Here is a 26487-nt window from a genome sequence, read left to right as displayed (position 1 = left end):
TTCTTCCTTGGAGAAATGTCTGTTCAGGTCCTCCACCTGAACAGGCTTATTTTTAAAATAGGGTTATTTGTCTTTTTTTTTTATATTGAGACATATGAATTATTTATATATTTTGGGCATTGACCCATTATTGGATAAATCATTTACAAATATATTCTCCTATACTACAGGTTGCCTTTTTGTTCTGCTGATGGTGTCTCTTGCTGTACAGAAGCTTTTTAATTTGATGTAGTCCCACTTGTTTATTTTTTATTTTTTTTCCCTTGCCCAAGGAGATGTGTCCAGAAAAAAATTGCTCATGCTTATGTTCAAGAGATTTTTGCCTATGTTTTCTTCTAAGAGTTGTATGGTTTCATTTAGGTCTTTAATCCATTTTGAGTTTGCTTTTGTGTATGGAGTTAGACAGTAATCCAGTTCCTCTTGCAGGTAGCTGTCCTGTTTTCCCAACACAAGTTATTGAAGAGACTGTATTTTCTTCATTGTATATTCAAGGCTCCTTTATTGAATACTAATTGACCATACATGCATGGGTTTATATCTGGGCTTTCTATTCTGTTCCATTGAATTAGGGTCTGTTCTTGTGCCAGTACCATACTGTTTTGATTATTGTAGCTTTGTAACATAGCTTGAAGTTAGGATGCGTAATACCCTCAGCTTTCTTCTTCTTTCTCAGGATTGCTTTGGCTGTTCAGGATCTTCTGTGGTTCTGTATGAATTTTAGGATTATTCTAGATCATTGAAAAATGATATCAGTATTTTGATAGGGATTATAATGAATCTGTAACTTGCTTTGGGCAGGCTGGCCATTCTGACAATATCAATTCTTCCTATCCATAAGCATCATGGGATAGATTTCCATTTATTTGTGACTTTAATTTCTCTTATAAGTGCCTTATCGTTTTCAGAGTACAGGTCTTTTACCTACTTGGTTGGGTTTATTCCTAGGTATTTTATTGTTTCTGCTAGTATGTTGTTAGAATATAGGAATACAGCAGATTTCTGCATATTAATTTTGTATCCTGCACTGCTGAATCCTGTTATTAGTTCTAATAGTTTTTGGTGGAGTCTTTGGGTTTTTCTGTATACAATATCATGTCATCTGCCAAAAGTGACAGTTTTACTCCTTCCTTACCAATGTGGGTGCCTTTTCTCTCTTTATCTTATCTAATTGCCATGGCTAGGACCTGCAGTACTATGTTAAATAAAAGTGGCCATCCTTGTCTTGTTCCTGATCTTAGAGGAAAAGCTTTCATCTTTTTGTCATTGAATATGATGTTATCTGGGGGTTTATCTTTATATGACCCTTATTATTTTAGGTATGTACCCTCTATACCCATTTTATCGAGAGTTTTTACCATGACTTGATGTTGAATTTTGTCAAGTGCTATTTCACCATCTATTAGATGATCATGTGGTTTTTATACTTCTGTTGTTTATGTGGTGTATCACACTGATTGACTTACAAATATTGTACCATCCTGGCATCCCTGGAATAAATCCCACTTGGTCATGATGGATGATCCCTTTGATGTATTTTTTAAATTCAGTCTGCTATTATTTTGTTGAGGATTTCTGCATCTATGTTCATCAGGGATATTGGTCTATAATTTTCTTTTCTGGTATTGTCTTTGTCTGGTATTGGTATTAGAGTGATGCTGACCTCATAGAATGAGTTTGGAAGTATTCCTTCCTCTTCTACTTTTTGGAATGCTTTAAGAAGGATAGGTATTAGCTCTTTAAATATTTGGCAGAATTTTCCTGTGAAGCTATTTGGTTCTGGACTTTGGAGTTTTTTGATTACCAATACAGTTTCATTATTGGTTACTGGTCTGTTCAGATTTTCTGTTTCTTCTAGGGTCAATCTTGGAAGGCTGTATTTTTCTTGGAATTTGTCCATTTCTTCTAGGTTATCCAATTGATTGGCATATAATTTTTCATAGAATTCATAAACAATTATTTGTATTTCTGTGGTATCCATTGTGACTATTCCTTTTTTGTCTCTTATTTTCTTTATTTGTGTCCTTTCTCTTTTTTGCTTGATAAGTCTGGCTAGGGGTTTGTCTATTTCATTTTTCTTCTCAAAGACCAGCTCTTGGTTTCATTGACTTTTCTTGTTTTATTCTTCTCTACTTTATTTATTTCTGCTCTGACCTTTATTATGTCCCTCCTCCTACTAACTTTGGGCTTCGTTTGTTCTTCTTTTTCTAGTTTAACTGTGAGTTTAGACTGTTTGAGATTGTTGTTTCTTGAGGTAGGCCTGTATTGCTATGTACTTCCCTCCTCAAACTGCTTTTGCAGCATTCCACAAATTTTGGACTGTTGCATTTTTGTTTTCATTTGTCTCCATATATTGTTTGATTTGTTCATTGATCCATTGATTATTTAGAAGCATGGTGTTAGGCTCCATGTGTTTGTGGGCTTTTTTGTTTTCTTTATGTAATTAATTTCTAGTTTCATGCCATTGTGGCTTGAGAAGCTGCTAGATACAATTTCAATCTTTTTATATTTATTGAGGCTCTTTTTGTGGCCTAGTATGTGATCTATTCTGGAGAACATGCCATGCACATTTGAGAAAACTGTGTATCCTGGTGCTTTGGGGTATAATGTTCTGTATATACCTGTTATGTCCACCTGATGTAATGTGTCATTCAATGCCTCTGTTTTCTTATTTATTTTCTGTCTGGTTGATCTGTCCATTCATGTGAGTGGTGTATTAAATCTCTTAATATAAATTAGTTTTCAGTCTATTGCCCCCTTTAATTGTGTTAGAATTTGTTTTACATATTTAGTTGCTCCTATGTTGGGTGAATAGGTATCTATAATCATTATATCCTCCTGTTGGACTGATCTCTTTATTATTATGTGCTTCTTTGTTTCTTGTTACTTTATTTTGAAATCTATTTTGTCTGATATAAGTACTGCTACTCCTGCTTTTTTCTCCCTATTATTTGTATGAAATAGCTTTTTCTATCCCTTCACTTTTAGTCTGTGTATGTCTTTGGGTCTGAAATGAGTCTCTTGTAAGGCAGCATATAATTGGGTCTTGTTTATTTATTAATTTTGCCACCCTATGTCTTTTCATTGGTGCATTCAGTACATTTATATTTAAGGTAATTATTGATAGGTATGTACTTATTGCCATTTTATTAATTGTTGTCTAGTTGTTTTTGTAGTTCTTCTCCGTTCCTTTCTTCCTCTTATACTTTCTTGTTATTTGATGGTTTTCTTTAGTGTTTTGGTTGATTTCTCTTAAATTATTTGTGTATCTATTATAGGCTTTAGGTTTATGGTTATCATAAGATTCATGGTTACTTTCTTAAGTATATATTGTTGATGATTTCTCTATTTCAAACAGAACCTAAAAGTACTTCATTCTTCTTCCTCCTCCACACTTTATGTATTAGATGTCATAATCTGATTTTTTTGTGTATCCCTTAGCTGGTTTTATGTATAGTTGGTTTTACTACTTTTGTTTTAATTTCATACTTTCTTGGTAATTAATTGGTCTACTACCTTTACTGTGGGTTATTTTCACTGGTGAAAACTAGGTTTAAGAACATTTCCATCTACAGAACTCCCTTTAACATATCCTGTAATCCTGGTTTAGTGGTTGTAAATTCCTTCAGCCTTTGTTTATCTGGGAAATGTTTAATCTCTCCTTAAAATTTGAATGATAATCTTGCTGGGTAGAGGATTCTTGGTTGAAGGTCCTGCTGTTTCAACACATTAAATATTTCATGCCATTCCCTTCTCATCTGTAAAGTTACAGGTGAGAAGTCTGCTGATGGCCAGATGTGGTTTATGTTATAGGTAATCTTTTTGTCTCTCTCTGGCTGCTTTCAATACCCTCTTTCTTCTTAATCTTTGTCATTTTAATTATTATATGTCTTGGTGTTATCTTCCTGAGGTTCCTTTTGTTAGGGGCTCTCTGATTCCAGGTCCTGGTATTTCCTTCCACAGATTGGAAAAGTTTTCAGTAATTGTTTCTTCAGAGACTTTTTACCCCTTTGTCTCTTTCTTCTCCTAATGGTACTCCTATTATGCGAATATTGTTTCATTTGGAGTTATCACACAACTCTTAACATCCTCTTGTTTTTAGCAGTTCCTTTTTCCTCTAATCCTCAGCTTCATTGTTGTCCTGTTCTTCAATTTACATCTCATTGACTTGTCTCCTCTACTTGCAGCAATCTATTATTCATTCCCTCCATGTATATTTCATTCTGGTTACTGTATTCTTCAGCTCTGTTTAGCTCTTTTTTAACTCTTCCATCTCTTTGTTGAAGTCCTCCCTGAGATTGACTTTTCTGCAAATCAGTGAGCATGTTTATGACTGTTACTTTGAAATTTTTACCAAGAAGAATGATGATTTCCATTTCATTTAGCCCTCTTTCAGGTATCGTATCCTACAGTTTTGTTTGTAACATATTCCTCTGTCTCATTTTGTCAGGATTTCTGAGTTTCTTTGCATTGAACAGATCCACTATACTTTTTGGTCTTGAGAGTAATGGCTTTATGAAGAAGGTGTCCTGTGGCACCCAGAAGCTCAAGACTCTGGTTATCTTTTATGGTGCAGCCCCAGTTGCTGTTGGTGGGCTATGGGCATGGCTGCCTTTCTATCTGCCAGCAGTGGTCTAGTCCAGTCTGCTGTAGGTGGCAGTTTGCCTCAGCCATCCCTCTGTGATCAGAAAAGAGGTGTTTCTGCTGGGATTATTGTGGTTGGGGCCACCCTATGCCTGCCCTGCAGGATGATGGTGCTTCTGGGCTAACGGGATTGGTGGAGCAGTTGCACAGGACTGGGGCAGGGGCACAGCAGCTGTGGGCACACAGTGGCACTGGGATAAGTGGGTGTGTGCATACATGGCAGAAAGCTGCCCATGAGAAGGAGCACTTGAAGCTGGCTCCTACAGATGCTTCCCAACTTGGGCTGAGATAGGGCCAAGAAAGCTAGGACAGCCTCTCTCTGCCTGCTCAGCTGCAAATTCTGATGTTGCTGGATCAAGTGGGCTGGGAAGCACTGTGGGCTGAGACACCAGCAAGGGGGATGGAGCACTTGGACCAACCACTAGTGCCTGTCCTGTTGGGCTGAGGGAAGGCTGGGGAAATGTCCACTTGCCCTTTCTCCTGGGGAGAGACTGCTGTTCAACCCTCACACCTCTGGCACCCTTTTCACTTCTGGTAAATCTTTCAAGCTGCTGCCTTCTTTGGGTCTCAGTGGGACTGATGGAGCATGCCTGTCCTCCACAAGTCACTGGGGTCTCAGCCTCCCAGAGTGCTCCAACTCTCCCTGGTATCCAGCCCTGCTAATCACCAAAGCCTGACGCAATGTGGACTCATGTTCCTAGAGCAGATCTCCAAGGTCAAGTATGCAGAGTTCCTGAGTATTTATCCCCTCCCTGCTCTGCTCTTCTTCCTCCCACTTGTGGCTTGGGATGAGGGACGGGCTGGGGTTCGACTGATTGTGGCTCTGAAACTTTACTCTTCTCTTCTTCACCATGTATAGGTGGTATGTTCTGCTGTCTCAGGTCATTTGTGGGGTTAGTTGCATATGTTACAGTTGCTTCCTTGGTATATGTGTGTGGGAGGCAGCTTCCACCTTGCCTTCCTACTTTGCCATCATTTTTCTGCTCCCAACAAACTTACTTTGCTACGTATTCTATTACATCATGCCATTTAGATGTCCCTGCTCTCAGCTTCCAGAATCATAGTTTTACAGCATCAAAAACAATATAAATATCACATAATAATTTAATAATGTGTTAATCAAGAAAAAAGGTTTTTTTTTTTTTTTTTAAGAGTTTATACTTTAAGAGTGATACTAAATTTCTTTAAAATTGATAGTAACATTTTAGTGTATATCCTTACCTTGTGTAAGAAGTGCTCTAAATTGCTCTACTGCTTTGTGAACATTTACTTGGAAAAATTCCCAGAGTCGAACCTTTGGAAAAATATCTTCCCAAATAATTTTTCGAATGCACTGAAAAATTCAATAGTTAAAAATATTTATATATTTAAAATCTTTTTACTAAATATTTAGTATATTAAAAGATTCTAAATAATTTTCAACAATACATTGAATTTGTACTTCATAAATTTTGTTATTCTCTTTTAGTGTGGTACTCTATACATACTGACATTCATTTGATGATCATTTTCAACTGAAGCCGGTACTCCTTTTTCATTGTATTTCCCTTGTGCAACATCACAGGACAAATGCCAAAGTGCTCTGTCTAAGACCCATGCAGGTTTTAAGTGTGGAGAATTCACAAGGTTATATGCACATTCTGGATGTTCCTGGATCCATTTACCATTAGCAGCTTAAAGAAAAAGAAAACATAGAGAAATATCTTGTAATTAAACTGAAGTTAGTATCTGTGCTAAGTTAAAAGGTGATATAAAACATCAATATCTACCACTTTGTTATATGTTAAACATCAACATTTTAATGATCTGTAATATGAAAAAAATAATTTTGTTTGTGATAGCCTATCCTCCACTTCACTATACATTTTTCTTTAGTTTTAGGAATTTTTGATTGTAGGTAGAATGCAACATTCATTTATTAACACCATTGTAATAACCCACTTACTATTGTGGTGGAAGTTTTGAAGGGTCTTCCCCTCAGTCTGTTTTGATGGTCTTGAGTGAACTCGATTTTGGAATATTCCTTCTAAGCCTGAAGGACAACTTTTCCTGTAAGGCAGACTGGACTTCCACCTTGACCTCAAGTTCTTTAGCCTTATTAAAGCAGAAAGTTACCTGTACCTTCATCTCTGATTTAGGCTGTTCAGTGTCTGGCTGTTAGGTTCTAGGGTAGGAGAATACCACCCATTTCCATTTACTTTCCCCAGGTGCATCTCTTCTTTTATGGTCCTGCATAAGAGGGCCATTCTGCAGCCATACCTAAGCTCTGTCTCTTAGGTATCTTTATAACTAAAAATGTCATTTATACCCTTTTCTGCTATATAATAATGTATATATTTTTTTTTTTAGTGGGTGGGGGAGGTCAGATTCCTTTCTATGAATCTTTAAATATGATTGTATCTACCCAAAGGTGAGAATACAAACACACATCCTGCCTAAATAGCTATTTCTCTAATTTTTGCATAGTCTATTAGCATTAAACCAAATGTCCTGAAAATCCAACCTGTATCTGCTACTTTCACTATCTCCCCACACTTTCATTCCTTTTCCCACTGCAATCTGCTTCTGTATCCAGCCCTCTATTGACACTATTCCAAGCCTCCTATCATGAAATTTAGTGTTACTTTTTCGTCTTCACCCATTTCAACCTCTACAACATTTGCCATTATTGTTTAGTTTTTCCTTGATTTACAAAATATCTCTTCCTTGATTTGCAAAAGGTATTATACTGGTTGTTTTAATTTTTCCTTTTCCCTATCTCCCCTAAACCTTTGGAGGAGTTTTGATACATCTTAGTTCTCTTTTTTTGAACATGTCCTTCCTCATCATACCCACATTTCTCAGGCTGGCCCAGGCTCCAGGCTCCAGCCGAGACCCAGGAGCACCTACCCAATCACCTGATGGGTAGCAATGCCTGGGGACAGCATGTAAGCTCAAAATCATTCATATGTCTGTATATATCTATACTGAAAACGACACATATACCAGGTACTGCTCTGGAAGCCAGACATTCTATAGCAAATAAGTACATTTCCTGTCCTTATGAAACTTTCATTCAAGAGAGGTGTTTTTGTTTTTTAAATTTTGCTTAGACAATTCTGATGAAAGAAAACGTAGTTCTTTCATGTCATAGGTAAACTCCCTGTATAGATAATCCTGCAAAGATAATAAGATCTATTATTCTAAAAAGACTTGTAAAAGCAAGGCAGAGAATTGCTAAGAGAAATATACTCAAGAACAAAGGTTGCTCATATCTTATTATCCATTTGTATCAATAAGTTCAGAATCAGAATCAATATGTTCTAAGTATTTACAACATTAAATTAATGCTTTCATTTTTTAATAAACAAATGAAAGGTATACATATTTTGTTTCATCTTAAAATATATTAATGCCCCCTGAATTCATACTAAGAAGCATAAATGGTTAATGTATATGAAATAAAAATAACAATTATGGAATACCTACCATATGCCAGGAACTGTTCTAAGAAGTTAATGCACTAATTTATTAATCCTCATGCCCCACCATGACATAGGACATAATCTCATGTTCCTTTAACAGATGAGGAACTGAGATACAGAAAGATAAGTAATTCAGCCAAAGCCATAAAGCAGGAATGAACTTGGGAAAGTTTTTTCAGAATCTGTGATCTAACATTTTGTTCTGCTACTGAAATGTCTTCTTGCTTCATTTACTAAGCTATCATTACAGTTCTTACCCAGATTTAAAAGAACTATTATTTTAGTTTCATTCATTGCATCATTTATTTATTTATACCCATAATAATAAAAAGCCAGGCTTAACAATAAAATCACACTCACTTCTGCCTGTCTGGAAGACCATGTATATGCCCTGGGCTGTACCATTTCAGGAGCAATCGAAAAGAGAACCTCTAAGCTACCAGTCCCTGCTATATCTTTTTCCATGCTTTTACTTTCCACCTATTTATATCTTTGAATCTAAAGTGTCTTGCCTATAGTTAGCATATAGTTGGATCTTGTTTTTTGACTGCCAATCTCTACCTTTCAAGATATACAGTATCACTTTCAAGGTTCCCTAAGTTGTTTGGCTTTCAAAATATTTACTATGTTGTGCGTGAGTGGCTCTCTTGGTGTTTATGCTACTCAGAGTTCACTGAGCTTTAGGATGTATAGATTTTTTAAAAATAAAATTCTGAAGGTTGGGAAGTATTCAGCTATTATTTTTTCTAGTAATTCTTCAGTTCTTTTTTCTTCTTCTTCTGGTATTTCCATGATGCTACACTGCTGTGCTTAAAGATGTCCCACGTTTCACTGAAGTGCTATTCGTTTTATCTTTTTTCTTTCTATTCATTGTATCATTTACTGTATAATCTCTATTCAGTGATCCTTTCTTCTGTCATCTCAAATATACAGTGAATTAATTTTGGTTATTTACTTTTTAATTCTAGAATTCCTATTTGATTCTTTCAAAAAAATTCTATTTTCTGGTATTCTCAATTTGATGAGATATCACACCTTCTTTTACAGTTTTAAGCTAGTTTCTTTTAGTTATTTGAATACATTTTTAATGGTTGTTTTGGCTAAGAATGACATCTAAGACTTCTCAAAGGTGATCTCTGTTGCCTGCTTTTTTCCTTGCGTATGTCACACTTTGCTGTTTCTTTGTGATTTTTTTGTTGAAAATCGGGCCATTTAGATAATGTATTGTAGTAACTTGGATACTGATCTCATCCCCTCCAGGTTTTACTGGTTATTTGTTTGTCTGAACTATTTCAGTGGAGTCTGTTTCTCCCACAATGTGCAGCCTCTGAAGTTGCTATTCAGAGAGTGCAGCCTTGACTATGGGCTGTCAGCCTGGCATGACTGGTTTTTAGCACAATCCTTTACCTCTTTCCCTGAACTCTGTTGTTAAGATCCCTGCCTCTGTTGGTATCACACTGAGCTGTTATTTTCCATTAATACAGGCTCAGTGAGCTACTTTTCTTGATAGTGCGCTGGAACACAACTGTTTCACAATCTGATCCAATTAAATTTGGGTCCCTTGGTGGGGGTTGTCTTTGAGACTTATCTAATGCCAGGAGGACTCATCCTAGGTGTATTTTTCCTTGGTTCTCTCTAGCCTATGGTTTAGCATGTTGTTCTCATGCAGATACCAGCCTCTTAATTTCAACAGTGTCCACAGGCTGGAACTTTCCCACGCTATGTACCAAATAAAATCAATTGCATTCTTACTCTGTTTTTCCTGTACATCTCTTCTCCTGGGCAGAACAGTTGTATCTCTGCTCCACAACTGATGACAGGGATGGTTTTCTTAGCTTACCTCTCCAACTGTGGAACCTCCATCCCACAAGCAAGCTGGGGCAAGGGCAACTTGGTCCCAGTATTCTTGACCTGTCATGTATTGGGTAGAGCTTTCTCTCTATGAATGGGAACTGGGTAGAGGAAGAGAGCCCTATACCTTTCCGTTGTTTGTGCCTAGAATAGAGTTTCTGCAACACAACATTGGGGTGAGTGGGGGAATTAGGTGAGAAATGTTAGAAGCCTGCTCCTTTCAACTATAGCCTTACACTGGGAGCAGGGGAGAGAAGAAGGCTTTTGTTCCTGGTTGTACCTGCCAGGAATACACCTACCCTCACTTCAAGATGGGGCAGGGTGAAGAGGGAGGATCAGGCTGTTGTTCAAATGTCAGATTATCACTGTTCTTACGGAGATTTAGTAGATTTTCTTGAATAAATGCTTCTCCATATGCTAACTTGCCCTTAGGACAATTTCCAGAGACTTTAAATCATTAAAAAAATAATTTTCACCAGTTGTAATTGTTTTGCTAGGTGAAGGATCTGTGAAGTCCTCACTCTGCAAATCTGGAAGTTGACTTCCCCTGGATAGTACTTTTTAATGAAAACCTGTTTCACTGAAAGGACATTATGATTTGCAACACTTTCCAAGTAAGGCTAAAGCAAATTTCACTTTTTAAATACTGCACAGAATCTCAAATGCTTCAGAAATATAATCTCTGCCAGAGACTGCTGTTATACTCCCCATTTTATTCTCCCTTTGTTTTTTTAGTGACAGACCTCCCAAAGTTCAGCTGTATACATAGCTAACAAATAAAAGACTACACTGCAAGCCATCTCTATAGCTAGGTGTGACAAGAGACAAAATCCTATCTGATGCACTGTAAGCAGAAGTGATACATATGCACACACCAGATTATGCCCTTGGAAAGCATGACTTCCCTTTCCTCATTTCTACTGGGTAAAAGGTGATACTGGGAACAGAGTGGCCATATTTGATTAAGAATTACAAGCCAAGTGTTAGAGACAACAAAACAGCATGAGACAAGGAACCTAGTTCCCTATCACCAGTGAGCTACATACCAGTCATGGAATGCCTACCTAACCTTTATTAAGAAATAAAATTTCAGTCTTTTGTCTTTATTTTTCTGTCTCTGTTATAGCTGCCTAAGCAATATCCTACCTCATAAAATGCCATTGTATGGTTTGATAAGTTTGATGTGAAAATACTATAGATGTTCAAAAATTATCAAGAATGCCCAATTTTCAAGTGAAGAATACTGAGTTATGGATATTAGGAAGTTTTCACCATAGACTTTGATGCTTAGTTTCCAGGTGCACATAGAAACACCAATTTCTTTACTTAACTTTGATGGTTTGCTATTACTATATTACCTATATTGGTGAACCAAATGTTTGACCTTTTAAATATCTTCATAGTTCATATGGTTATTTGGAAAATGACTTTATGACACAACAGATATGTTTTTAAATTGCTAAATGTTTTGTACCACCCAGAATTTCTGTTGTTTATATATGTAAATCAGTGGTTTCCAGACTCTTCTGCATTGTGGCACACGTAGAAGATAATATTTGCAAGTTACACTGGGTTACCCTGCAAGCTGATCATGGCCAGAGATTTCTCTAGGCCCAGCTGCTCTAAAAGGGGGACATCTCCCTGAGGATCTTTCTTCAGTTGGGAAGCTCTGATATATTTTACAGAATTTTTTATTGCTAAGGAATCTTGGGACCCAAAACAGGTTAATTTCAATAAGCTCTTTTAACATGTAAAGTATATAATTTTCAGATTTAACTTCTAAGAGTTTACTAATGATTGTCTCTTTAAATGATAGTCCTTCAGTTTTTTAAAATATAAGCTATGGTACCACAGCTGCTGCTATATAGTACTCATTAGTTGGTCTGGAAAGTATTAATATTGTAAGTTAAAATGTGATTATTATGTTCCTTCTAGGGTCACTCTCCTGTTTTTATAATTAATACATGAAAAATACTAACACTGATTATATCCTCAATACTGATTTCTTTGAAAGGAAAAAAGTGGTACTATGTAAAGTGACTTTTTAATTGATAGGCACCTAAGCATCATTTGGGTTTTCAGAATTTATATAAGACAACAAGAAATAAAACAATAAGAATATACTATTCTCATCAAAATTCACAGAGGTAGTTAATGCAGCTCATACCGGTATGATTGTAGACAACATCAGTAATACAAAGAATATTCCATTCCTTTTTCAATTTTTCCACAAGCTGTCCAACATCATTCCAGGTATAGTTTTTATTAGGTTTTGAAAAGTCAGGATTTAATTCTAACTGGTCAGCAAGGGAATAGCATGACCTAGATAGTCCAAGAGTCTGCAAGGGCGTGAAATGAATCATGTTGTAACCTGTAATATAAGAAAAGAAACAAAGACAAATGTAGGGAAAAAAAACACATAAAACTAAGCCAAATAAATTTAAACTTCTTTAAGTAATTCTAAATAGCAAGGCAATCATGCTTCTAGAGAAGAGTGAAGACTACAGTTCAAATTCTAACTATGCCACAAATGACTTCAAGTAGGTCTACTTAAACCTTTGTCAGCATCCTCATATACAAGACTGGGGTGATGAGATAATGTATTTGAATTAAGCCATACACAGTGCCTGGTTACTGTTAGTTCAACTTATATTTGTTGAATAGATGTATTTATATGTAGAAAATATATCCTATGCAAGTATACCAGTATATCTTTCTCCTACTTTTAATGTTCCACAATACTTGTATTCTATTTTAGCTATGCCAGTGAACTTATTTCTTTCTTCACACTATATTCAAACTTGAAAGTAGGAAATTAACATTACCCTTAAGAGGAAAATATAACTTGTTTCGTTGTATTCTTGGTATTATGGCAGCACAAGCCTTCCACTTGGAAGACAGTTAATTGATGTTTATTGAATTAAACTTTTGTATAATGATAATACATTTTCAATGCATTTTAATTGTATTACTCATTTTTATGTCAAAGTAAAGTCTTAGAAAAAATAACCTCATTTTATCACAGAGTTCCTTCGTGTGTTAAGTTGAACCATTTGCCATTTTTCTTGGGAGAACCAAAGCCTTTGAAATCTGTATCACAGAAGATAATTACATTTATTTTTTAAAAAAAGAAAGAGAGCTGACATTACCTGATTCTTTTGCAACTCTAAGTCTGCTCTCCCATTCATCAAAGGGTCCCAAACACTTAGCTAAAAATGTCTGAAGAGTAACACAGTCCAGGGGTAACACATGGTTGTCAGCACCAACATGTAAAATAGGATCCACAACTATGTAACCCCCACCACTTTTCTCATTTCTAAGGAAAAAACAAAACAAAAACTTCTCAATTAATGACAGGGAAAAAATATCCTCATCTGATAGTCTGACTCTAACGAGAATGCAAAATGTTCTATTTAAAAATGTATTTCTAAGCACATAAATTCATTTAAAAAGTTGCAATGAAACTCAATGGAAAAGCCACGCTTTACCCTTTTCTGACCTCTCCATAATAACATAATGTAACATATCTAAAATCTAATAGTACTGCTTTAAAGAAAAATAAGTGTATTAAAATCTCTCAGTAATAATAAAAGGACTCAAGGAAAGAGCATCCTATGCCATTTTTTCTTGGGAGAATAAAAGCCTTTGAAATCTGTATCACAGAAGATAATTACATTTATTAAAAAAAAAAAAGAAAGAGAGCTGACATTACCTGATTCTCATGCAATCAGGTTGCATGAAAAAAACTAGATTGTTTAAACTGTTACTTAAAAAAAAGATAGTAATACTTTCAATCTGAGATGAACCCTATAATTACTTCCTAGAAATTGAAGATCCATATTCTATTTTCATCTCAAGAAAGTCCTGCAAAAATTGCACTGCCATAGTTCATATAGAAACTTTTTACAAATTAGTTAACTTCAAGTTACAGAATAAATTAACTTCTTTTTCACACACAGAACACCTGACTTACCCTTGAAGGAAGTAATATTGAAATGATCCAGCTTGTTGAAGATTAAGTTTACAGTATTTATCAGAATCATCTTCTTTTTCTACTGGATTTTCCCATTCCAGGGAATGGAATTTTTCTCGATTAAATGTTTCTCCAGGAAGTGGGTAATTCGTATACACAGTAACTGCTTTTCCCTGTAAAGTTGGGCCTAGTCGGAACTGTAGCTCAAACCCTAAACAAAAAAGCACATTTAAGTAGGACTTAAGTTAAGACATTAATAAATAAGTATTTTATGTAAAATATTACAAAAACTATGATTTCTCAACTGTATTTAAAATAACTCCAAATATACAGGCTGTTTTTAGCACTACTGTGCATTCCAACTTAGCTGAATTTTATATTGTAACATATACTATACATCATAGAACTGCTTGCTACTCTGTCCCTCTCCTTTTCTAGAAACTAATCCCTATGCACATGCCTACTTTGGAATATGCAGATTCTTGCACAACCCCATTTCCCAGGACCTCTTCCAAACGCCCATCCTTCCCCTTGAACTGACTGTCAAGAGGTGGGCATCTAACCAGAGACCTTCCCTGGCTTTTCAAACTGCAACACAGAAAGTGAGTTTTTCTGTGGTGTCAGAGGATGTGATAGTATGTAAAACCTGAGAGATATGGGACAACTCCTACCACAGAGAGAAAGCCAGTCTTCCCCTAAAGAAGTCAACCTCTAGAGGCAGAATTCAGGTTTCTAATGGACTCTAGAGGCACCGGAACCCCTGTACCAGTTGTTCCTGATGTCTGCTCAAACCCAGAGGTGTGGTAATAGCGTTAGCAAGTGGCTGTGTAGGGCTGGGGGGAGGAGAAGAACGCAGTGAGGAGCCTTGATCTGCAGTGTTTGCTGACTTTTGGTGGAAACAATCACACTATGGTCAATCTCAAGCTACCAACACAAGATTACTGAACGTGGGATTGGGAAAAGATATGCATGATCAGCTCTTATGAACCAACACAAGTGATTCCAGCTTACTACTGTCTATATTCCTCTGCTTCATTGTTTGGTTATTCAAGCCTTTCTTGGAATTCTAAGATCCAAAACATTTCCACTTTTGCCTAAATTAGGCTATTTCTACTAAAATACAGCTGAGACTTCTATACTGTGTTACAAGTATTTTTCCACAAGAGGAAAAAACTTAACATTGTTATAACTTCACTATGAAAGAAAAATTTTGGTTGGTTCAAGGCAGACCTTGATCATTAATTATCAGAATGTAAAAATTCTGACTATAGTAAGGTCTACTAGAAATATAAGACATACAAATTTGAAATATGGATGCAGAATTTAAATTAATCATGGGCAATAATTGATGAAGGCAGAAAAATTTAGCTCTGCTGGTTATAATCTTTAAGCTTAAGCATTTTTTTGAGAAGAAAGCAGTATACTAATAGTCATATGTTTAATGCTCAATTTGTTAACCACCCAACAAAGCAATAAAATATTAGGTACTGCGGGTATACCATGTAAGAGGGGACAGACAATGATCTCTGCCTTTGTGGAGCCTGAGTTCTAAAGGGGGCCATCAAACAATGAACATGGAAAATAAAAAGTAGTATGTCTGGAAGGATAAATGCTAAGGAAAAAAAAAGAAAAATTAGAGCAGTAGAAGGAAAACAGGGAAGTGGGGGAGACAGTGAAGAGGTGGCAGTAATTTTAAATAGGATGGTTCCTCAGAAGTCGAAAGGCTTGAGAGAAGTGAGGGAGTAGCCAGATGGCTATTCATGGCTGTCCAGGGAAAGTGCTGACCAAGCAAAAGAAACACACCAACAAAGGACCTAAGGTAAAGTATGCTCAGTGGGTCCAGAAGCAACATTAAGCCCAGTATTGCTGGACTGGAAAAAGCTGGGGGAGGAGAAGAATAGGAGGAAGGAAGGGTAGCAGGGGAGCCAGAGCATGTAGAGTCTTACAAGCTACTCTAAGAATTTTGGCTGCTTCTCTGACGAAATGAGGAGACAGTGAAGTTTTGAGCGGGAGTGACATGACCTAATTTGTGTATTAAGAGTATCATTCTGAAGATGTCTGCTTCTGGTCAGAATGGAGCAACTGGCATTGGCCTTGACTTCTGCTGAAAAACTAGAAGAAGTATATGAGACAACTGTTTTCAGAAATAGGTAGTGAAGGACTGTGATGCGTGAGAGAAGGGTGATTTCTGTGATCTCTCTAGCTTTCAGACCGGGGGAACCTTCTGGGCTGTGACACAGGAAGCAGGAACAGTAGTCTCACTGAGCTGAGGAAACAGCAATTAAGAGTTTGAGGAGGGTGAAGAGACTGCAATTTGCAGGGCAGTGTACGGCAGAAAAGGGAACTATGCAAGGAAAGAGCTCTAGGAAATTTTACCTAGGGTTGTCTTGAGTTGGCCTAAATGCTAAACTGTATATGAGAGGGACTGACTGCAGAAGGCTAGCAGTCTTTATAATTTTTAAGCAGTCAGAGTGAAGAGACCTGGCTGAACATCTGTTGTATTCCAAAGAGTCATGCCTTAAGTAGTAGGGCCAAAGTAGCCCTAGAGTAAAAACTATTACAAACTTGTCCTGTCAAAACTTAAAAATAGGCTTCAAAAGGATTATGCTGATACCAAATAATGCAAATGGCTGCTAAAATAAAACTCATCACTCCTTTAAAGGAAGACAACAAACCCCAGAGAGAACAGAACATTCACAATGCCCAGGATCTAATAAAAAACTGTTAACAGATAGAGGTGGTAAGGGAGTTGACAACACAGATATCTGGCGTAGGACATTCCACACAGAGGAAACAGAAGATAGAACCTGAGGCTTCTGCTTCTGGCAATGATGGAATAATAAGGATTGGCTGTACCCTCTTCCTTGAAACTAAAAAAGAAAGAAACCAACAAAAAATAGACAAAATATATGACATAGTGGTTTTTGAGACCCTGGATCTTGGGCAACAAAGGACAGTGGTCCCCAAGAGATGGAAAATAAACAAGTTGGACCCAGTAATTTTGCCTGCCTACTGCTTTGAAAATGTTTCCAGGTTGAGACACAGGGAGGAAGAAACCAGGTAGAGCTCAACCAACTTCCTGCACTGAGGAGATGCCGCAAAGAATCTGTGGAAACCAAAGCAGCTAGAGTTTGTATATAATAGTAGTGAGTAAGGAGGAGGAAGCTACAGAAAGAACTCCAGAGATTTGCAGGAGGTCCCCCTTGAACATTCAGTGGAGTACTACTGATCAGTGCATGTCTGTGAGGAAAATAACTGAGACCAGAAATAGTGATTGTTTTCCCCAGCCAGTCTGGAAAAACTCATAATTCATGAGGCACTGTGTAGAAAGTTGAGAAGCATCTTGCTTCTGTAGTGGGAAATAATGAACCCTAGACAGGACATAGTACTAGACTGGTTAAAGATGAACAAAGACCTAGAATTCTTACTAGAATCAAAATAATACCTAGCACCCAACAAGGCAAAAATCACAATATCTGGCATGCAAAGATTACAAGACACATAAAAAAGCAGGAAAATATAACCCATACATAACAAGGAAAATAATCAATCAATGAAAACTGACCCAGGAATGACACAGACTTTGCGCTACCACATGAGGAAGGACATCAGTTACTATGACTGTATTTCTGTATGTTCAAAAAGTTAAGTCCAGGCATGGAAAATATTAAAAAACAAAATGATTCAAAACACGATCCCCATCAACCTTTTAGGTGAAAACTATGATATCTAAGATTAAAAAAAATACACAGGATGGAATTAGTGGATAGTGAGACATGACAGAAAAAAAAGATGAGTAAATTTCAAGACATAGGAATAGAAACTATGCAAAATGAAACAAAGAGAGAAAGAAGAACCTAAAAAGTTGAAAGAACATGAATACTTATATTCTGTTTTGTTGTATTTTGTGCATCTGTGTAAATCTTTTAAAATCTTTAAAAATTCTAGGCATTCCTGGAAAAAAAAACATAATCTGGTGACAACTACTGTTAATCATATTTCTGGTTTCAAATGGTTTAGAGAGTATAAATCCAATTTTATTTTGGAACAAATATCATAGAAAAAAGACTTTTATACATTTCTATAATTTTATAACTAAGGTAACGTCATTTTAAGTTAGAACTACACTTACGAAGAGACAGAATGAGAAATAAAATTTTAAATTACATAAAAAACATGAATGTTTAATCCTTAGTAACTGTGAGAATCATAAATATCTACTTCTTTACAAGAATGTTATATTTATTACAAAAGAAGTGGTATCATTTTGAACAAGTACAAATATCAGATATTAGCTGTCTGAACATATTTACCTGTCCCCTGCTCAGTTTATATAAACATTGTCTTTATAATTACACAAAGATTCACAGAACTTGTAGTACAAAGGTTAAAAATCACCCAAAATTTCTAAAACAGTATTTGAATAAGTGGTCTACCTTCAGGAAATAAAATAACAAGCATTCTCCAAATATGAGTATTTATTTATATAATACACATGTATGACGATTTAATAACATGTATAAGACATAAAAAAGGGTAAGATGTAAATGAAATATTTTAAATAACTAATTTTATTTATTAATGGATGGTAAATACTTTTTAGCTCTCGCTAAAAATTAATATTGATAACATCTGTCAGTGAAAGCAATGTGATTTAAATAATTTTCATTAATTTTGAAAGTCTTGTTTTAGTATTTTGTGATAGTATAACTTAAAGAGTCCAAGTTCTAGTTATATTATACTTGGTTTAATGGCCCTAGATTTGAAAAAATACCACACAAAGAACCCAAGTCTAAATGGAAGAAGTTTTTGGTGGCTCTGTTTACAAATTCATGACATAATTTTACTAATGTCATCTATAATCAATCCATCCATAACTTTTCAATCCCATTCACAAATTATATAAAGATATTTGCTGAAATGTACTAGAAAATATGTATTTTCCTGACATACACCAATTAGTTTTACAAGCTAATCAGAAGATATTCCATATTTATATATTAGATAATTTGCAAACCAACTGGAATCCTTTATTTGGAAGATTTTAAACAGAGTAGAAAATTTTGTTAACCAACTTTTTAAAGTGGGCAGATACTCATTTATATGGATAAAATCATATGATGGAAATATTACTAAAAAATACATACTCAAAATGCTCTTGCTATAGCAAGGGCCTGCAAACTATATCCAGACTGTTTCTGTAAATAAAGTTTTATTGGAACACAGTCACACCCACTCATTTATGTACTATGTACTGTCTCTGGCTGCTTTCACATTACGCTGGCAGAGCTGAGTAGCTGCAAGAGAAAGTATATGGGCTGCAAATCTGAACCTTTACAGGAAATACTGTGCTGAACTCTGCTCTATAGCATCACTTTCCACCAAAAGGTACTTAACATTTTTACTCATGTTTACCTCAGAGTTAAACTGTGTTTATTTTTTTCTGAAAATATTTTCTAAGTATCATACTATTGAAAGCTATGTGTCATTCCTTCAAAGAACATATCTCAAACAGCAAATTTCAAATACTTTCTAACTTTAATTCTGACAATCTCTCTAGGTACAAAGCATTTATGGTTACTCTATGTTTTGTTAGAAAGTATTGTGAAGACTTTACTATTTGAGATAATGTAACTTGTATATCTACTTAACTAGCTTAGGTAAAAGTGTATCCATGGCAACATACTGCAAGGAAACCACTGAGGGTGTGACTGTCATTCCCTTCTAGGCCTAAAACTTCCACTCCTTCCTCAGAATGTCTTTTTTGTTTACAACTCATCTGACAGACAAACTGAGAGCATCAATGTCAATACACATACCAGCAAAATTTAATTACTTTTAATAAACAAAAACAGGTAGAAAGAAAGTGAAAGAAAAGAAAGATAAGTCCTGAATTTTATTTCTATGTTCCAATAGGTAGATCATATTATATATACCCACAAGGGTACACAGCCACTCTGTAGACCTGTAATCTAAATTTCTGAAACTAAAATTTTTATATACAGTAAATGAAACATTAGAATACCCAGAGTATGCCAGATTCCATAATTAATAACTCAGTTTTCTAAAATTAGTTTAGGTCATAGCAGTACATGGTGTGTTATCTTACCCTCAAACTAATGCTAGGAATACTTTACTCAGATTAGTCATATCCCCCTTGTAGGGAACTAGCAAGATAGGTGATTAAACTATTTCTACAAACTACATTTTTCTATCTTGTTCCCTCCACTCAATTTATATAGACTCGAGCTCCTAATCAAGAAATCTTCATAAGTATTTTCTTTAAAAAAGAATAAAAACTGACATTTGACTAAACTATATAAAAGATGAAAAGATTCCAGGTTTGGGGAACACTGATTTTGTTCATCATTCTGCCACTAAATGAAATAAGAAATACAGGGAAAGACTGATTTGGTTAGAAAAGATAATTATTTGGTCTTGTACTTGTTGAATTAGAAGAATCTATAGAGAAAATGAGAACTCCTTTCTTAAGGAAAAGGAGAAATGAATAAGGGCTTGGTGACCAATTAAATATGGGAGAACTAAAATTGCCAGTTTTCTTCACACCTAATTGTTCATCAAGTCCCATGAATTTTAAAATGTCTCACTCATATTCTTTCACCTCTTTTCCAGCTCTGATGTAGTTTAACCCTTATCTTTAACCAGACATATTTTAAAATTGCCTTCTCAATGATTTCTTGTCTCCAGTGTCCCTTCTCTTCCATCTTTCATATTACAATTATCTTCTAAAATATGATCACATCATTTCTGCACACACACAAAAAATTTGTCATGTTCCCATCTATATAATTTGGATGAACTTTTTGGTTTTAATTAGAGCTACAGTCAACCAGATCACTCTTATTTTATAAATCTTTCATGGTTCCCTCTTCAAATAGCTTGACAAAATTTACAGTTTTTGCTAGCTTTAACTCGTATTTTTGTAATCAGCAGGGGTTTATTACCTGTTGTACATTGCACTAGGTTTCTAATACTGTTCCTATCCTCACAGATCTTAAACTCTGGTTGGACACTAAAGGGCTAACAAGCTTTTAGATACTGCTACAATGCTCAGCACTTAATTGTTCAGTGTCTATTGTATAATCAGAAATCAAAGATAGAAAATAACAAAAAATTCAAGAAAGACTTCACAGGGTAGGTGGAATTTTAGCTGAAAGTTGGTAACACACAGAATGATAGTAAAGGGATTTAATATATAGAGAGAGGAATCTGACAGAAGTGGAGGCTTTAAGAACAGGCATGGGAAAAGGCACTGGGGAGGGAATTAACAGGGGAGCTGTAAAGATGTAGGACACTAATAATGCAGAACATGAGATACAGTCTTGGTTAGGGAAGGTGGATTTCATTATAGAATGTCTTGGAAGCCAGCCAGAGGTGTTTAAATTCGACTTTATAGACACCAATTAATAAAAAGGGAAGAGATGGTGCGAGGTTATTCTAGCATCTACATTCAGGCATATAGAAGAGACAGACAGGCAAGCAGAGACATTTGGAAAAAAATTATAGGGCTTAAAGAGAGATTCCAGTTAAAGAGAAGAAATCATCAATGAAGACTACAAATTTTCTTGCCTTGGAAACTATGAAATAGAGACAGCACTGAAATAAACAGGGAAGCTGGGAAATAAAGAGGTTTGAGAAAGTGGAGGAGATGTTTTGGAGATGTTAGACTTAAGCACATCCAAGGAGAGCTACCCTAAGGTTATTCTATAGAATAACACCAGGATGAAGCCAAGACTCCCGAGTGAGAACAGGTAAGTAGAGTAACCTCATATCTATTTGTCAATAGATCTAATTATCTCAATGCCTTATATCTCTTTGGGGCTTTAAAGCCATTACTATTCATTTTGAGCTTGAAGGTAGAAGGTAGAAGAGCAGAAATTAAAACCTTCATTTCATAAAAGAAATTAGTGTTCAGAAATAATGTGACTCACCCAAGTTTAACAATGTGTTAGCAGCAGAGCCAGGAAAATTCTAATCCCCTACTTTTGCCATTATACTCGCTGGCTTCCAAGAAGCAAGCAAAGCTCAAGGCCCTTCTTCCCAAAGGAGTCATCAGCATGGAGGTAAGAGCTGAGGCCATGAGAATGTATAATTTTTTGAGGGCAAGAGAAGAGAAAAAGAAAGAATTGCTTACAGATACACACAATTAATTAAAATGTGGAAGAAAAAGTGCTCAGTAAGAGATACCACCAAGTTGACAGGAGTACTCAGGAGGGTAGGAAAAAACTCAAAACAAGAAAAGTGTAGAGTCAGGAAAGCCAAAAATGGAATAATACTCAGTGATTTTACATGCTAAAGTCAGAAGAAGATGAAGATTTGATGTGGATGTAACACACCTGATGGTTCAATTTTTTAAAAAAGTTTAACTCTTGAGATATTGGGGTAAAAAAAATTCCATCAAAATGTTTACTACTATCAATGTCCATTTGACACGCTAATAAAGGAGACTGTACTTTATTTTTCACAAGTTATATTAACATAAATGAGTGTGAACTGTATTTTGATGTTGAAACTTAATAGGCTAAGAAAATAAAGCATCTATTTAGTTTTATAATAATATAACTTGATCCTTTAACTCACAGCTCAAATATATTTTAAAATAACCTGATCAGTTATTTCACTTTTTATTCAGCCAAAAAAAAAAATTCAGCTTTTACCTTCTCCACATTTGAGAGACTTTTGATAAACATAAGTAATGGTTTTCTTTTTGCTGTGATCTAGTTTACTAATTCAAAGTTCCCATAAAGGAAAGAGCTATAAAAAAGCAAAACTACAAATACATCCAAAGTAAAATTATATATGAAGTAATTTAACAAGCTTTAATAATAAATGCTAATAGAAATAACATGGTCAATATTGGGATCATATATGCAACTTCTGTCTTAAGTGGAAGTTTGCATGCACAGAAAAGAAAAGGATATTTTATCCTTGCTCTAACATGACATATAAAATATTTTCAACTAAAATAAACTTTTATTAGTGATATTTTTAGAACACAGCACCATCCTTGCATAAATCAAGTTTAGAAAGAAGGCCCATGGAAATTATATCTGAAGTTAAAAAAAATTTAATGTAACATCGAATTAAAAATTTAAAAGACACAGAGCTAACCAAGTAACTTGCTACTGACCTTGTTCAAGTTTGAAGAGGGTCTTTTCCAGCTTTTCCATTTCGTTCAGAAGTAAAATTCTAATCTGTTTACTGTGTCCCATTTTGGCTACTGGAGAATTTGAAATCTTTCAGAGGAATTAGAAGGACTCTGAAATCGAATGCGTTATCCCTATGAAACAAAAAGGAATTAAGAGAGAGAAAGTAACTTTTATCTTAAATTCTCTAAGGCTGACAGCTAAGCTCACTTACATGTTCTTAATGTGTTTTAACCCTAGCAGAACAAAGAGAAAGAATGAATCTTATAAATACAAGACCAGAAAAGGGAAATTGATTGTTGTTTCCTCCCTTCTAGCGCTGTTAACACCGAAGCAAAAATATTCTGTTACAGATTCTTACAATTGAAACAAAAAGCAAAAAATTGAAGCATTCTCAGAGAAAAGCAATACGTTTTGGAAAGGCTGGAGTTGGGTGGGGAGAAAATTCCAAGTCCCAAGCCAAAAGGCTTTGAAGACTCCAAATGGCACTTCTGCTTACAAGAGATTAGTCTGCTCAAAGATAACAGGTGGGAGAGCTCCCCATTCCCAAATTCGGGTCGGAAGCCACCAATGGGAAGATGAGAAGAGGGAAGCAGGTGTCCCTGGAATAGCTGCTGTAGACATAGAATGTACAGACAGAGCTATAGATAGAAAGAACGCATTTCCCGGAGAGGCCGGCGGCATTCCTAGCACTTACACCCAGCGAGTTATACGTGCGGCTTCGGGAACACTGCAGGAACCGCGACTCTGGTGTCAGAGTTGGGGGAGGGGGAGGGAAGCAAGCAAAATGGGGAGGCAAGCTGCCCAGCTGCAGAAAGAAGCCCCAAACAAGGAGGCCCGGGCGCGGTGAAGGGCAAAGGGAGGGGCGGAGACAGCCCTGACAGGGCGGAGGCTGCTGTGTGAGTGGCAGCGAGCTTCTCCGTGACCCCGCCCCCTGCTGGTCTCTCAGGAGACCCTTTACTCCGCGGCGCCGCGAGCGCACAGGCCCAGGGTGGGAGCAGCCAGGTCCCCTCGCCCACTTCCGGGAGGCTCCTACCGGTTCTCCCCGATCACTAGTCTCGCGAGAGTATGGGCCCCGGCACCGGCAGGCTGCTCTTCCTCCGGGCGAGCGAGGTGCGACGGCCGGGCTGTTCCCCTCCGTTCTCAGCCTGCATGTTTGTGGTTGAGCAATAAAATGCTGCGGTAGAGGGCTATACGCTAGGTTGAGCTACAGTGCAGGGTCGTTTTGTGGACTGGCTGAATGGTGGGAAGCAAACGACTTGGCTCAGCATCTTGTACCTTTTTTTACCACGATGTGTTTTGTGTCTTGATTTTTTTTTTTTAACGTTGCCTGAGTTTATTTTGTCTAAATTCTCTGAGACCTCCCTCGTGTCTAAAATAAGGAGCTTGGCTGCAGTCGCTGACATTTCATCCTCCACATGTCCCATCTCGTCCTAACAGACAGAACGCTTCTTCCTGAATGCAGAGACGGAAGGACTAGGTAGGTGAAGTGTGGCCAGTTTAGAAACAATCTGGAGCTTACCCCGAAAGTTTACAACGTCTGGTTGTACCTAATGTACACTAACTACAATGTATAACTGAAGATCATCTGAGATTAAGGATCTGTATTGGTCATAACTTCATGTATTTTAGGCCAGAAATTCAGGACGTGGGGCAGATGTCTGAGGAAATGTTATTCCAGAGGGAAAAGAAAACACATCTTCCAGAGCTTTTTGAGGGTACCTAAGGATCATGAGAAAATGAACAAAAGGTTTGAAGTATAGGGAAGAGTCTTGCTTTCTCTATCATGGAATTACTGTAGGTACAATAATAATAATAGGTTAAAAACTAAAGATACCGAAATGTTTGTTTCAGTAGATTTCTGAGAGTGACTAATTGCTAAGTGTCCAAAACTGAGTTTGGTAACCCATAGCTCATGTATTCATTCAACAATATTAATACTGAACACTTACAATTTACTGGGCACATGAGTGCTACTAGGAATGAAGTGAAACAAAGTCAGTCCCCTCATGGAACTCCTGCATTTTATGTGTCAGAGACATACAAACAAATTAAATAAGTAAATTACATAGGATAATACAGGTTGTAAGATACAAAAGAGAAAAGGGGGAAGTGTGGAAGAGTCCCAAGAGGAAAGTTTGCTATTCTAAAATACTATAGTCAGCAAAGGACTTGCTAGTAAATCAGCGTTTGATCTCAAACAGAAAGGAGAAAGGATATCCAGGGTAGAGGGCTACCGACAGAGGTAAAGGAGGTACAAAGGCTATGAGGTTAGAGCATACTTGGTGAATTCAAGGAGTCCACTGTAACTGAGTGAAGAAGAAAATGGCTAAGAAATTAGGGCAGAGAGATGGAGTGGAGTGGATAGCCAGATCTTGTAAGACTTTAGACTTTAAGGCCATTGCAAGGACTTAGACCTTTACTCTATGAAAAAGAGCCGTTGGGAGACTTTGAACAGGGCAGTGACATACTCTGATAGACCTTTTAAAAGGATCACTCAGCAATGTTATAGGGAATAGCTAAATAAACCGTAGGGTGTGGTGAGAGAGGAAGCAAGGAGACCAGTTAAGAAGCTATTTCAGTTACCCAAGGAAGAATGTGGGTGGCAAGAAGTTGTTGAATTATGGATCTATTTTGAAGGTAGTGCCTACACAATTTGCTGATGGAAAGAAAAGAGTCAAAGATGATTACAAGGTTTTTAGCCTGAGCAACCAGAATACTGTCCAATAGATATATAATATACCAGATAGGTATTTAACCTTTTTCAAGTAGCCACATAAAAATAGTAAAAAGAAACAGGTGACATTAATTTTAACAATGTAGTTTATTTAACTCCATATATCAAAAACGCTATTTCAACATGCAATCAGTGTAAAAAGTTACTAATATTTTAGATTCTTTTTTCATACTAAGTCTTCAAAATCTTGTATCCTTTTTTATACTTCCAACATGTCTTAATTCTGATAGGTACATTTCAAATGCTCCATAACATCATGTGGCTAGTGACTGCCATATGGACAGTGCAGAGGAAGCTGCCAATTAATGAGAGAGGAAGAAAAGGAAAGGAGCAGGATTGGAGGGTGAAATTCAGGAGTTTGGTCTGTAGATGAAATGAAGATGACTGTCCACTGGTTTGAAGTATCTGTCAAACATCCAAGTGGAGATATTAAATTATCATTTGTAGCCCCAGTCTGTAATGTTTTTCAAATAGTGAGTTGTAACCCATTGAGGTTTGTAAAGTCAATTTACTAGTTGCAACCAACAGTTTTAAAAATAAAATAGGAAAGATCTGAACGCACTGTATCTGGTAAGAGTATTATTTCGCAAAACTTGTTTCACTTACTTATGTTTTGATATACTGGGTCATGTACATAGGTACTAGGGGTCCTGG

General features: G+C 36.3%; 1 protein-coding gene across 6 annotated transcripts in view; it reads right to left on the bottom strand.

Annotated features, from left to right (window-relative positions):
* AGL (amylo-alpha-1, 6-glucosidase, 4-alpha-glucanotransferase) overlaps window positions 1-24088 on the bottom strand; it is an 86445-nt gene extending 62357 nt beyond the window's left edge. For 2 of the 6 annotated variants that reach the window (XR_005024506.2, XM_036883838.2), the window contains exons 1-7: window positions 23794-24053; window positions 23081-23230; window positions 13930-14140; window positions 13106-13272; window positions 12124-12327; window positions 6133-6314; window positions 5863-5974 (exon numbers count right to left, since the gene is read on the bottom strand). Coding sequence is in view for 5 of the 6 variants with exons in the window: in XM_036883838.2 (XP_036739733.1) it covers window positions 5863-5974; window positions 6133-6314; window positions 12124-12327; window positions 13106-13272; window positions 13930-14140; window positions 23081-23162 (958 nt within the window). In the remaining variant the exon portion in view is untranslated. The other 4 variants (XM_057500460.1, XM_036883840.2, XM_036883839.2 and 1 more) reach the window with 4 other exon arrangements.
* Between the last annotated feature and the right edge of the window lie 2399 nt (window positions 24089-26487).

This window comes from Manis pentadactyla, chromosome 4, assembly GCF_030020395.1.
Source record: "Manis pentadactyla isolate mManPen7 chromosome 4, mManPen7.hap1, whole genome shotgun sequence".
Taxonomy (NCBI): domain Eukaryota; kingdom Metazoa; phylum Chordata; class Mammalia; order Pholidota; family Manidae; genus Manis; species Manis pentadactyla.
Note: the sequence above shows the minus strand (reverse complement) of the source record. Positions and strands in the feature narration are given on the sequence as shown.